Source organism: Lepisosteus platostomus, chromosome 2 (genome assembly GCF_059453375.1).
Source record: "Lepisosteus platostomus isolate fLepPlt1 chromosome 2, fLepPlt1.hap1, whole genome shotgun sequence".
NCBI classification, from domain to species: domain Eukaryota; kingdom Metazoa; phylum Chordata; class Actinopteri; order Semionotiformes; family Lepisosteidae; genus Lepisosteus; species Lepisosteus platostomus.
In genome coordinates this window covers 32,629,864-32,644,946 of record NC_142612.1, presented here as the reverse complement: position 1 = coordinate 32,644,946, position 15,083 = coordinate 32,629,864, and the positions used below count along the sequence as shown (strand labels likewise).

General features: G+C 40.8%; 1 protein-coding gene across 6 annotated transcripts in view; it reads left to right on the top strand.

The window, feature by feature from the left end:
* The window catches only part of cracdla (cracd like a), a 67,216-nt gene that overhangs the window by 31,260 nt on the left and 20,873 nt on the right, over positions 1-15,083 (top strand). For 4 of the 6 annotated variants that reach the window (XM_088605753.1, XM_088605762.1, XM_088605773.1 and 1 more), the window contains 4 exons: positions 8,419-8,495; positions 10,478-10,637; positions 11,154-11,289; positions 13,998-14,159. In XM_088605753.1, the coding sequence (XP_088461879.1) occupies positions 8,447-8,495; positions 10,478-10,637; positions 11,154-11,289; positions 13,998-14,159 (507 nt within the window). In that variant the 5' untranslated portion in view covers positions 8,419-8,446. Of the gene's footprint in view, positions 1-3,086; positions 3,721-8,418; positions 8,496-10,477; positions 10,638-11,153; positions 11,290-13,997; positions 14,160-15,083 lie in introns of those variants that run through there. The other 2 variants (XM_088605733.1, XM_088605744.1) reach the window with 2 other exon arrangements.

Sequence of the window (15,083 nt, the reverse complement as noted above, 5' to 3'; positions counted from 1 at the left end):
AAGCACTGAGGGGCCTTTTTGTTATACTATTACTGTTATACTGTTGTCTGAACAGTGACGAAAACTGAGCTGTCTCCCCTGAACCTGACAGAGAATGTCTCCTGTTTTCAAACAAAAACATTTGAACTATGACAAAACAAAAGTTCATTGAGAACTGGACCCTTTTTTAAAAAGCAAAAAATAAATAAATATCCTGCTCATTTTGGCATTCCGCACAGCAGAGAAAACATTTAAAGCGCTCAAAAGTATGCTATACCAGACAGGAGGAGAACTTATCTTTTGTTGAAAAATTGTTCAGATTCATACTACACCTATTTTTTAATATATTAGACTGATATTTAGCCAAGGCAATGTACATTTATGCCAATTTAATGCAACTTGCCAAATTTATTTGAGCAATTTGAATGACATGCCATTCCAAGGGTTCGACACAAGTGTCCCCAGATTTCCACTAAACTATTCCTCTCTGCTGCCTTTTACCTGTCTCTCACTGCGGAAGATGTGTAGCTATGACATTTCTACCTACTTTTCCATGTACTTTTGCTCTTATTTCATAACAAGTGCTAGAATCCTTCCATTGAAACCCCTTTTCTCACCCTATCTGGCTCTCCTCGCCTGCAGTGGGAGCTCTGAAAAGCTGCCCTCCACTGAAGCAGTAATCATGGACTGATTTGGCAGGGTAGTCCAACTACATTTGCTCCGCAATGTCACACATACAGTATTGTGTGGTTTGTATTGCCTTGTTCCGTATCGCCAACCATTGCGTTTCTCAGAGTTTCACTCAGGCTGGATGCATCAGAAGAATAGCTTCTAAACTGGGCCTCTTGGGGTCCTCAGATACAGGCCATCCCAAGAGGAGCCTAGATGAATTTCACTAAAAAGACTAATTCCTGTAACAAACAGTTCTTTCCGGACCCTATGCAGACGACGTGATCCAGGGTAGAGTGAGAAAACATGAGGGAAAAAGGCATGCAGGATACGGGGATGAAAACAGGGGGGCGTGTCCATGGTGTGCTGGTGGTCGGGGGAGGTGTGGCCAAGGCGAACAATCCAGAGAGGAATCAAAAGGGGGAATCCACGACGGAGCAAAAGTCCAAAGCCGGGTCGTCCATCCAAGACAAACAGGATATAAAAAGGAACCGGGTCGGGACCAGCACGGGAACGGGAACAGGAACAAATACAGGAACTTAAAACCTTAACGGGGACAGGCGCTTCCAGGTCCTGGACTCACATGGTACGGAAACCAGAGCAGAGCCTGGAACAGAGTGGGCGTCTGGCTTTTAAGATGGGCTGGAAGGTGGCTGGAACAGGGGGCAGGTGCACAAAATCAAGTCCGAAGTGAAAGAGCCGGAGCGCCCTTGAGGGGAGGGACTACAAACGTGACAATTCCATTAATACTCCAATGATGATTGTTTTTTCTGACTTTTCTCTGTTTCACAACAAGTATCTTCACCATTTTCAGTTTATAGTTCTTTGGCTTGAAGTTGAAAGGGCACACTCTGGCCTGAAGATGGCCCATGAATACATTGTTAAAATAACAAACACATCACCGACCACAGACTGTGGTTATAAGGAAGGCGTCATCTAAGGCCTTTCAGTCAAATTATTCAATCAGAATTTGCATATAGATACAGTCGCCACCTGTCCAGTTTTGGCCAATACTGTGCTCTTTTTTAGGTGGATGTCCAGGAAACTGTTATGCTTCACAGGAATTTAGAGTTCCATGTCTTGATCTGTGACAGTTCTGTGATCCTGAGTTGAGAATCCCTCAATAAAATGGTTTATATGTGTGGTTTTGCCATCTTCCTGATTTGTGAGCTATTCTACTACCCATGTGGCTCGTTGGTTAGCACACATCCACTTTACTGGACAGCAGCAGCAGCCAATCAGCTGTGCCAGGGGACATCACAGCTGACAGGCACATTACATTGCAGAGTCCTGTACTAAGGCAAGGTAACATATTTGGCAGATTTGAGTGGATTGTGAGGATTGTTCAATTAGAGCTCTTACACAAAAGGAGCAAGGCTTGATGAAACAGATGGAATGCTTATTCTTCATACAAAAAACAAAGTTAATATAGCATAACATAAAAATGAAAAGGTCAGTTTTCACAAGCCAAACATTTTTTTTGGAAAATGTTTGAAACAACAGGGTTAATGTAAGTATTTACTATTTCACTAAGTACAGACAGTTTAACATTGGGCACATAGGCAGCTAATGCTTTTTTATGTAACGGCTTTGTAGTTTTATTCAAGCTGGAGGTGGCAATGATGGCAATCACTGGCCAGCATAAAAGCTGAGCAGTGCACAAATGATTTACTCGTGTTACAGTACCTGCCTTTCATACTTTATAAGAACCTGTAGCAAAGGTCACGTTGATTCGTTTTGTCTGTGTGGGTGTGTCACAAGTGTTGTTTTTTTTTAAATACACACACCGGGAGCCTTGTACAACTCCTGTGCATGTATTAAAAAAGCCTTGTGGGGAAAAGATCAGTCTGAGGAGTTTTTCCATGTAACTTTGTACACCCCTGCGTCCCGTCCTTAACTTGCTGAAGTCCTTTGTTGTACACAAAGCCACCTTGCTCTGCAATTGCTGAGTCTTTGGACCTCATTTCAGCCAAATCTTTTTTTAAAACGTCTCTGGTCCTTTTAGACAAATGTTCTTCCGTGGGGTTTCTTCTAAGCAACAGCTGGTTGACATTACTAATTCTTCAACTAACGTCTAATAAACAAGCTAGATAAGCCACATGGTCTCCTCTTGTTTGTAACCTGTATTATGTTCTTATGAACATTGCTGTAGAAAAAGACACGTGCCTAAGACTTGCCTTCTGCTTTCCAAGTGGATTTAACTACAAAATTAAGGGGGTATTCAGGGATCTCATTCTATTAGATGTTTTAATAGGACTTGGCAAAGTACTTCAACTTTTACCCACCCTGTGTCACAAAAACTAGGCCTCAAGTGATTTGAACTTACTGTTAGTTTACACCCTCTTGGTTAATCAAAACTGTCCAACACACCTTTAATAATGTTTAAATCTGAGATTCTTACATTTGCATTTCCTTTAAGGCCCTGGTACTTTTGTTACAGCAGATACTGCAACTCAGGAAGATATTTTATTCCTTTCGGAATTTTGAAGTCGTCAGTATCAGAAACTGCTAAACAGAGTTGACTCGCTCTATACTGTACAGTTTGTTTGTAAGAACAGATATTCCTACAGGAGCTCTCGTTTTTGAAAACATGAGAAGACCCATTTTCAGACTGGCACTGGTGTCCTTAGACATTTGTCAACGCTGCCTGGATGCATCATTGTAAGAATCACTGGCTGTGAAGAGGAATTTCTTGTGCAAACAGTGGACTCGATGAAACCACCGCAGAAAGCTTGCAATTCAGCTCACGTGATGCATGCGCTTATCGTCACAGGGGACAGGAACGCTGTGCTTACTAAACAGTCGCTGCTCAGTGAACTGTTCAACGGCACTGCTCAGTCGCTGACAGAAGAAGCCAGCTGCACGTATAGGTTCAGGGGGAGAGAAGGAGAGGGGTAAGGCCTGGCTGCTCTGTGATTCCCCTGCGCTTGTGCCAGAACCATTGCCCGGGCCCCAGCTGCCACAGAGCAGTGCTCACCTGGTCATTGGCGTGGCAGTCCAGAAGAACAGGGCAGACAGAATGACAGCAGTGCTGCAGCAGGAATTGTGGGATGGCGCTCCCAGCCTCTGCCGGTGAGAGTCATAGGGCAATATTATTAAATTAAAGATACTTCTAGGCAAATGTTATTATTGTTCTGTGCAATATAAATCTCATTTACACATATATGATATGCTTAGATATTAGGTGACTGGTGAGTCTTGGCAGATCCTGTTTTGAGCTGTGTCCTCCATGCCTAAATATTTTGGTTGCATCTATTAATTGTGGTCTGAGGTGGGTGGGCTTGGGGTTGTTATTCGACTGGAGGGCACACTTAGATCCCCAGTCTTCCCTGATGAGGCCAAACATTGAAATCAAAGACCCGATAGAGGTGAGAAATGAAGTGTTGAGCTGTCATTTCAGTAAATCTCTGAGTGAAAGAAAGTTGCTGGTCTGTTGCGAGGGAAAGTGGTCTTGTCATTTAGATGCAGCAGTGGTTAACCATTCTTTGTGACATGTAAGAGAAAAACAGAGCAGTGAGCTGTGAGTGAGATAGGCTTCTGTAGAACACCCCTCTAGTCGTATTGTTGTACATAACTTCAGACCCATGTGTGTAACACTGTTATCAATGATTGCATAAGGGATTTTGCTGTGCTGAGTTAAATCCTGGCTGTAAAACAGAATGGAATGTCCCCTAAGCCTGGGACTGAAAAGCTGAGAAGTGGCTTGAATTCCTCTTTAAGAGGTTCACCTCTTCCTGGGGGGTAAGTTTATTCTTTAAGGGCTTTGTAAAGGATAACCTAAATTAGTTTCAGTAATGGTCTTTATTCTCTGAGCTTTAAAATGATTTATTATGTCTTTTTTTATTTGCATTTGCCCCCTTAACTTTTTAAAATTTGTTCAGAAGTAAGGGATGGTTTATGAATCCATGAAGTAAGTTACACTCTGAAAATCTAAGGCAATTTCATTCTCTGCCCTAGAGCCATTGGCAGAACAATTATGTATGACTTTGTAGTTTTCCTCCAGTGCTTATTTGAGAATAAAAAATAAATTGCTCATCTGTTAGAAGGATTTTGCTTCTCTTGGACATGCTATACCAAATGTGCCATTATTTTGTGCTTTTATCTAAAGGAACTGAAAAACAAGGATGTTTTTGAAATGTCTGTGTGCCTTTTGTCTGTGTCTGGGGCAGCAGAGATAATTAAGCAATCAAGTGACAATGGGATGGATCATTTTCAGGAAACAGGAGACAGAGCTGAAGGTTTGGCAGCACAATTTTCTTTTTTTGACTTAGATGACAAATAGTGGGAGTGTTCTCTGATGTACGGTATCTCTTTATACACCTATATAGATAGTTTTACAAACCCCAAATTGCTGTTTTTTATTATTTATCCAGTGAGAAGTGCCATTTTTGAATAAATGACTTGTCATTTTTGTGCAATGATAATAATGTTTGATTCTTTTTCAATTTGTTTGCATTCTGTTTGAAAGTCTGCAGGACTACCCCAGTCCTGGGGTAACTATTCTGGACAAAAATGCAGTTGCATTTTTCTTTCAATCAGCCAGTCACAACCACAACCTTCTTACACTACCTTGGGTTTGTTTTGGAGGGCAATTTCTCCAACAGTTGTAGCATAGGCACGTCTTACCCTACAGAAATTTCATCTGTCCCTTGAGGTCTGCCAGTTCTCTTTGTGTCAATTATAATTCAGTCAGGTCATGGGCTCTTCTTTGTTTCACGTCCAGCAGTGAAATGTATCCTAACTTTTAAATGTTAGCCATTCATCGTCGGCATTTTCTCACAGCTATATCTCACACAGGGTGAACATCATCATGCAGTTCCTGTTTCACTGCCACAGTTTTGCCTGCTTTAGTACAAGAGCTAGGTATCAGTCAGCTGTTTTTGCAAACACAGCTCTGTTGAACACTTTCCATAGGCAGATTAAAGGATTGTATTGTTACCAATAGGGGGTTACAAAAATGGTGAAAAGCAGGAATTGACCGAGTGGTTTAGTCAATAGGTAAAATAAATAGTAATAACCTCCAACTTGTAAGTGATTTCTCTATAATATACCCAAGCAGCTGGTATAACTAATAATTAAAGACACGTAAATTATTTATTCTCTGGCACAGCTTTGGTGAAAAGAGTTTATAATCCAAGCACACTTGGTTAATAATAATAATAATTATAATTGCTTACACTTATATAGCGCTTTTCTGGACACTCCACTCAAAGCGCTTTACAGGTAATGGGGACTCCCCTCCACCACCACCAATGTGCAGCATCCACCTGGATGATGCGACGGCAGCCATAGTGCGCCAGAACGCTCACCACACATCAGCTATCAGTGGGGAGGAGAGCAGAGTAATGTAGCCAATTCATAGTTAAACAAATACTTATTACAGTGACGAGACACAAACTACACTACACACAACAAAAGCATACAACACACAAATTACTATATTCCCAGAATATACCAACAAGGTGTTTCAGAGGCCTTGCATTCTGGTCACCCAGAAAACCCCCAGACTGCTACTAAGCATTAATTTAATGCCTACAGAGGCCAAATAGGAAATAAGCTGCCTTCTAAATAAATGCAGTGCAACCTGCAGTTAAATCTCTCTCTCTCTGCATCCCAGACGCCACAAAATAAATGGGAGCCCTATTCTAAAATGCACCCTAAGCAGGAAAGATGTTTTTAACCAAGGTATCTTTTACCCAGAAAACCCAAGTTCCTAAAAACACAGAATAGCACGCTCCCTCTAGCAAGGTTCAGATACTTAGCTCCAGTCAGGTTTGGTTTGGATGATCATGAAGTAGGGGCTCTTGCCTGGTGTTTCTGTACTGCTCATTGACAATCATTAATACATGACTTAATTACTTAGGTACACCAAGGTTGACCTTACAATTGTTTCTGCTCAAGGGACCCCCTACATCTCAGCAAACTCTCTGCTTTGAAGCAAGAAGTGTTTACTCTGCCAAGTGTCACAAACTTTACCTCAAATCTAAGAGATACTTCCCAGTCACCTAAAGCTGTAACAGTTATTTGATAAATTGTGTGGATTCGTTTTTTAAAAATGATACAGCTCTTCCTTGGCAAACACATAAATGGATCCTCACCTTTTTGTTTCAAATTGAGGAGGCTTGAAGAAGTAATGTGCTTCGGTACACGTAAATCTATTTAACATGTACATTTTAAACCAGTGACCAAAGGCTTCCTGAACATACTGGAGAGCTTAATTCCTTTTGACTAAGTTAGCAACTTGGGAACTTATTTTATATTCAATTGCAACTTTTATGACACCTTTCTGTGTTCTGCAATTTTCTAATTTGCTCATCAAAGCAGAGAAGTGCCACACTTTATTGCTGTTTTTTCACCTGAATGTCAAGGGACACGGAGGTGACACCAGACTTTCTGGAGCAGTGTCCTCCAATGCCGAGTGTCTCTGTGGTGAAGTGCCTGAAAGAACGGCACTGTTAGTCTCCGAGCAAGGTGAAAGAGCAAGGTGAAAGATTGAGGGCTAGGCGAGGCGCTGTGTTCCTGGCTTCTGATAGTGGAAATGTATCGCTCATACACGTATGGACTCTGGCATCTGAGGCAGCGTCCGACATCATCAGCTGGGCAGTGACATCAACTTTAACACTCTCCTTTTATACACAAGACCTGTTACATTCGCACAAAACTTTTCTTAATGTAGCATGTGGTTGTGTTCTTCGCTGATTTCACTATGTAAACCAATAAGGCCATTGCTTTTAGATGCATAATTGCCCTTTAATGTACATACAATGCACATACAGCGAGTTACACATAATTTAAGCAGATATAGTTACATTTCATATGGTTCAGTACGCAACTAAGATACGTAACCATGTATCTGACAATAATAATTAATCTACCAGAAAAACCAAACTGCCACAGGCTCTGGAAGGGCCAAGGAATCAAACTAATTTATCGTGCCATTAACAGTAAGTCAGGTTCAGCTCGCACAAGTGTCTGTCCTATACCTTTAAAGAAATCCTAATTTAGGTACAAGAAAACACAGTGGCCTCTCCTCTGCTTGCTTAGTTCAATTAAATGATGATGATCTCAGACAGCATGAAAGTCAGAAACAAAAGCACCTCTGGAGGAATGATAATCTGCGGATTTATTGTGCTCAACTCTTACTTTGAGCTGTATTGAGATGAACACACATTTCTACGCACACAGTGCTCTGAGGATTATTCACATCAAGGACCCTCACCTGCATTTGCACAGCTCTACTCCTGTTAAAATTCAGAAGGCTAGAAAAGTCTGGAACAGTTTACACCTAGTGCAACTGCGTAATCACTACCATGGTGAGAAAACTGTATTGAGACAATGCACCAGCAGTGTATATATTTCTTTTGACAGCAGTGTTAATCTTGCGTCTGTGGCTTCTCTCTGCGTGCTTCTGAAATCTGCCCCATGGCTGAACACTTCACCACTAATTAAGCTGAACACCATGATTGTTATTCTTTCCTGGTGGGCATTCGTGTCTGGTTCTAGTATCATCACCAGAAATGTCTTTATTTGAACTAATTGAAGCAGAGAAGAAGAAATATCAGCAGCTTTTAACCCGATGCTATTTGGAAAACACTTCTAAACTTTGTTGCCCTCACAGCCTCTCCATGGTTTCCCTTACTTTCTAAGAAACTGTGTTGGTCAAATAGTGGAGGTCGAATCAAGGTGTCGTTCTCTGTCAGTTTCATTCTGTGGTGCCATCATCCAGATGAAAACTCTGCCAAACAATTTCTCTCTGACTCTGTGTTCCAGTCATAATCACACTGTGGCCGCCAAGCTAATGGACTCAAAAACAGGGGAATCTGAAGGAAGCAGCGAAGATGTTTCAGGTAGGGGCCTCCCCAGTTTGAGAATTTACTTTATTTAGTATATTTTTTATTTATATCAATTTCAAATAAACTATACGCATCTACATGAACAGGGTTTTACAGGCTGATCTTAATAAAAATAAGTAAATGTTTATCTAAAAGGTTATATTAAATATGGGGCAGCTTGGTGGCACAGTGGTTAGTGTTGCAGCCTGTCAACGCTGGGGCCCTGTGTTCAGGTCCTGTGTGGCGTTTTCTATGTTCTCAGGGGTTTTCTTCAGGTGTTCTGGTTTCCTCCCACAGTCCCAAAACTTCCTGGTAGGTTACTTGGTTTCTGGGAAAAATAAGCCCCGGTATGAGTGTACTGTATCTGTGTCTGTGTGTGTCCTGTGATAGACTGACGTCCCATCCTTGCTTGCTGGGATGAACTATGGCTCCCCTGCAACCCTGAATTGGAAGGATTCTATTGATTATTAGTGGCTGACCCTACGCTCTGACCCCAAGCTTCTCTCCCTGTCGGTGTGTCTCATGGAGAGCAAGCTGGGGTGTGCGAAAAGACAAATTCCTAAGACAAGAAATTGTATATGGCCAATAAAGTGATCTTATCTTATTATATTTTAACTTTATTTGAGATATCCTTATTAGAAGTAATCTATATCTAAAGGGAATGTGTGTTATTTAAAGAAATAGAAACAGCCTGTTATACCCTTTTAAATTTGAATAGGTATGAGCAGGGATCCTAAACTGTACACTTAAGTTTATATCCTAGAGGGTCTTGTGCAAAGGAGCAACATACCTTAAAACAACATAGCTTATGGACATGGAAGGACAAAATACCACATTAAATAATGCTAGGAACTAATCTAATATATATATAATCTTAATTATATTAATAATAGATGAGCAAATCTCCAGGGCCAGATGATACTCTACCAGTTGTACTTAAGAAAGCAAGAGATGTTAATCTACTCAAGACAGGGGTGATACCCACTGACTGGACAGTTGCTAATGTACAGTAGTACCCATTTTACTAGGTTTCTATTTGAAATTCCATTTCAGAATGTTTGAACATTTGTTTTTCACGTGGAGTTTGTGTAACATAGGTAAAATAAATGAGGATTTAATGTGCATTGATTTCAAGCTATTAACCTACAAAATGCGTTAGTTTGGTAGATACTGTATATAGAAGGAAACAAATTGCTAATCATCAAAAAATGTAGATGCTTATGTTCACGACATTGGCATTCTATTGACTTGGGGAAGTAATAAAAAGGCAAACAAAATGTTAGGATATAATATATAGTTAAACTAACAGATGTTAAAAGAAGGGATGTTATGTTACAGCTATACAAAAGATGAGCAAGACCTCATTTAGAATATTGTATGGTTGTGGCCATGACGTAAAGGACAGCTACTGTATTGCAGCTCTGGAATAAGATCAGAGAAGAGCAAGCAGAAACATTACAGGGCTCAAAGGAATACCCAACACAAAAGAACTAAAAATACAAAAGAACAGAATGTTTTTAATCTGAAATCCAGAAGACTATATGGGGGCTTGGTTTAAGTATTCCGAGTCCTCATAGGCATTGACAGCTCAACCCAGTGGACTCCTTGAGGCTCAACAGTGAAACATGAAGCAGAGGAGAAGGAACTAAGCAGTTCATATGAAGTACACCAGGCCATTGGACTGTCATGGATTATACTATACACACATACAAACACACAGACAGGTGGGTTTATACTGCTGGTACTGGATGTAGAGATTTGGGATACAGTATTAAAAGGATTAGGGACAAAACTGTGGGCTTTGATAGATTATAGAACTGCCAGTGTTCATCTCCACAAAATGCAAATAAGTAATCAAAACCCTGTGTTTTTATATTATTTATATAATTTTAAGGTAATTAGAATGTCTTATGTTGGTAAAATACAGTACATGTTAGCAAACTGTCTTTGCATCAGAGATGAAGTGCGGGAAGGAATGGTGAAGTTTTTGTTTTCAGGGAAGAAGAAGTCGAAGTTCAAGACGTTTAAGATGCGGTTGTTTGGAAAGAGGAAGAGGAAGGAGGATGGGAAGAGTGGGCTGAAGCTGAGCCAGTCCAGCAGTGACATCACCGCTCCCGAATCCATGAGAGCCGTTTATGACTCAGAAGAGGAGTCTGGGTAACTCTACTCTCAATTCAAGGGAGTTCTGGTTGTGTTCGGGGTCAATACTTTCCTTTAAGTCACCTTTTTCACTTCACAAGGCTGCTGTGTGTTACACTCTGAGCGCCAGCCATTATCTGTGATGACAGTTTTTGATTGTGTGCTGCTTGGCAGTTTGGTTAAATTAAAGATGATTAACTCTCAAGTCCACTACCCTGAAAGATATATTCAGGACTGTAGGACAAGGAGTAAATTCTCTTTTTGTCCCTCATAGAATACATTTAAGAGTTGTGCAGGGGTCTTTTCATATATGTTGTGCACAGAGGGAATGTAATCATCACTTCCCCTTAATCCTGAATTTCATCTTACTATAACCCATTGCTCAGACATTTTTGCCTGCAATTCAGGTTTGATTGCATATTTAAAGAACTGAAGAAACAAAGTCTGTTCTAATACATGCAGTATTTGGTGTGAAGGCCTTTCCTGCAATAAAATGGTGCAGAAATGGCATGGCTCCTATTTCATGTCTCGCAGGTATTCCCTGGGTCTTCTAGCGTCGCGAGCTTTGTCCCATGACAGCATCTTCATCCCTGAGGCCTCGCAGGTCCCGCCAGCCCCCAGCCGGGTTTTGTCGCAAGAGAATGTGCATGGGAGGATCAAGGCATTGCAGGTGCGCCCCCATCCGTCCCTGTCTAAGAGCTGGGAGACTGAGGGGTGACAGTTGTGCTAAGGTGCATGTCACCCACCTGAGATATGGTGACATGCAGGTTTTTAAATCTGGGAGAGATACAGTAATAATAATAATAATAATAATAATAATAATAATAATAATAATAATAATAATAAATTCCCTACACTTATATAGCACTTTTCTGGACACTCCATTCAAAGCGCTTTACAGGTAATGGGGACTCCCCTCCACCACCACAAATCTGTAGCCCCACCTGGATGATGTGACAGCAGCCATAGTGCGCCATTACACTCACCACACACCAGCTATCAGTGGGGAGGAGAATAGTGTGATGAAGCCATAGATGGGGTTTATTAGGAGGCCATGATTGGTAAGAGCCAAATGGGAAATTTGGCAAGGACAACTGGGTAACACCCCTACACTCTAGGATTTTTAATGAGAGTCAGGACCTCGGTTTTACATCTCATCCGAAGGACGGTGCCTTTTTACAGTACAGTGTCCCCATCACTATACTGGGGCATTAGAACCTGTACAGACTGCAGGGTGAGCGCCCCAGGCTGGCCACACTAACATCCTTCATATAGTATTGAGGAAGAATAAGCACATCCCATAAGACAAATACCTTGCAGTTCTCACAGATAAGAAGTGTTCTATTCATTATGGCCCCAAACACAAATGCTATTTGTAGGACAATAGAAAAAGTCAAAATTTATTAAATATAGTTTCATATCTGAGTTAATGAATGAGATTAGACAATAAGTTGCACACTGAGAGGGACATTTTCCTTTTTTAGAAATTATAAATGTTAAGGCTCTGTATACTGTAGGTCTGGGTTAAAGCACCTTTGGGATTGCTGCATTAAGTGACCCAAGTGTTTTCCCCAGTTGTCCCAAAATGCCAACAATAATTCTGGAGTGATGCCATCCAGTTCAGAGTTCAGACTTTTCTGTCACCTACTAGTGCTGCATCAAGCTCACCCATCAAGGTGGGTTTACTTAAGACTGCTGCCTCTGCCTCTGACGGTGTAAAAAGATGTAGATTAAAAAAAAAAAGTAGAAGATTTCTTATCCAGGGTAGAATTAGAATTATACAATGCTGTGAAAAACATCTCTTTGTGATTGCAAATGAATTCCCTCAAAGGTGAAAAGAATGCATTAGTTAAATTGCATTTTTCCAACAGCATCAGCACACTAAACATTTTGTTGTCTCTCCTTAACTCCCCAATTAAATTCACTTTATCTCACTCAATTTAATAATTAATTTCTAAACTAAATACCCGATTTCTGGCTGTATAGCTCTTAATAGGAGACACATTAATGACAGATCTCACAGCAATTCAGTGTTTTGCATTTCTTTTTTCAAGAGTTGAGAGCATTTAAAGAAGACCTCCAATAGAAAACCTAAATAAATCAGCCTATTATTAAGGGTCCAAAAGGAACAAAAACAAGTGGACCAGGACTGAGAAATTCTTCTGTACTGTTTTGGATACTTGTGCTAATAACTCTTTTCCTTCTTTTGATCAATAACAAAGGAAATTATTTGTAATTATCATTCACTTTTCATTGGTGTAAGATTCAGATAGTGCTGTCTGGCTATTACAGTTTTGTTGCATTTGAATGCAGAAAATGACTACATGTCAATACTGTGTTGATGACATAGTGAGTCAGTTCTTGCCTTCTGGTATTTATCACCAAACAATCCATTTTTTTTCAAACATTTATATTTGTCTAAAATGTTTAAGATGTTATTTGTCATTCTAGGCAGTGAAATCCCAACCTCTTCAGCTGTGTGCTTAATTGGAGATCTGATGACACATCCTTTTAATATTCTCTGTTCTTGCTGCTTTTGCAATAGATAGACAGCAGAACAGACATGTTGAAAGATACACAATGCATCGTAGATAGGAAGAATAAATGTAACAGTATCCGGAATACTTTTTTGACCTCTTAATTTATCCAAAATTAAGACAGTAACAGTTTCTCAAATTTCAGAGAAGTTCTTATCCAGTCCTCTTTAACTGTGTCAGATCTGTGTGTGAATTTGCATGCTTAATACGGATATATTGGTATCACTTTATGGAATCTCTGTTTGTATAGTGACTCAGATACAGTTTGTGCTGCATGTTATGATTGTTATTTTCATATGTTTGTGTTTATAGCTACCGTATCCATGTGTAAAAAAAACTAGTATTGTTGTATAGTTTAGAGCTGTGCTACCTACCTTAAAGGAGCCAGAGCACAACTGATCGGGGCTCTGGCTGTTGTTTTAAAGTCTACTGGCTATTTAAAGGCCAAGAAGCAATGAAATGCTTTGGAATATTTTGGAGTAGAATGCCTTGAAGGATGAGAAAGCAGATGTCTTTTGTGCATGAGTAACCCAAGAGAGTCCCCAGAAATGTTCCGGTGATGTTGCTCTGCTTCCGTGGACAAGCCAGAAGGCCAAGACTGAATAATTAGAAATGCATACCAAACCCAAATATCATCCCATGAAATCCTGTGAATCGCAACTTTGGTGTTTATTATCCATTTCTCTCTGTGATGGTGACAGGGTAACTACTATTGCAGTCATCTTTTCTCGTCTCACAGCGTGTAAGTAGGACCTCAGTAATGTCTCACTGAGGACACCTTGATGAGACGCAGAATTTGCTTCACCAAACGCTGCCCTAATTGCCTCTTCTTTCACCGCAGCTCAAATTGCAGCAGAACATCCGCCTGGGCCCCCCGCCGCTCGTGACCCCCAGCCGGAGGGCCGAAGACACGGGCGCCAGCTCTGAGGACGACGGGTTGCCCCGGAGCCCCCCCGAGATCTCCTCCGTGCACGAAGGCCTGGCCCTAGGGGCGGCCTCCCGGGTAACTACCCAAAACCCCACCCCTCACTCTGTGGCCACTCCTTTAGACCCTCCGTTTTAGAGCAGGGGTACATTGTCCATCACTAATCCACACTTTGTGACGAGACTGATTTTAATCATGATAACTCAATACTCCATACTGATGCTTCTGTCCAGAGCATTCCACTTGCAGCTGGATATTTCACTCCAGTCTTTCAGGTGAAGTACCTTGCTCATTTGGGATTTTAACCCATAACCTTCTAGTTCCAGTCCAGCAGCCTGACTGCTGATCCCCTGCTGTCACCAGTGGCACTAGGTTACGATTTTAACATGTAGGACAGGTATTTTCATCCAAAAGCATTCAAATCTGATAAACAACTTGGACCAATGGGTGCTTGTGAAAACAGTCTTTCATGGTCACCATGCATGTGTCTTTTGGCGCAACTCTTAAGCTTGTATGTTGTGTCTCCTTATTCCCGTTGCTTGCTGAGGATGTTCAGTGCTGCAGAGCTCTGTGTTGGCAGTACTGTTTGAAGACTTCACAATGACCATCAGTAACCAAGCAGCTGATTCTGAAAACCAGACTGTGTTGCCGATAATTGACTCTAAACAAATTCTAACCATGTTTTCTAATAATGGTATTATCAACATAGAATATTGTTTGAAATGATACTTTATAGTAATACTGTTTGTGTAATATATCATAGCAAAAGAAAAGACATGGTACATGTCTTTAGATATTTTGTAAATGATGATCACATTATTAAAAATAGAAAGTACAGAATGGAAACCAGAATTGTTTCCCTGGTCCTCAGTGTACCATAGCAGATGGTGTGTGTCTCTGTCTGAGTGTGTCATTTTCTGTGTGTCTTTTTCTGTGTTTGCATCTGTGTCTGTGGGAGTGTGTGCGGATGCTGGTAACCCTTTTCTTTTCATTTGCCATTTG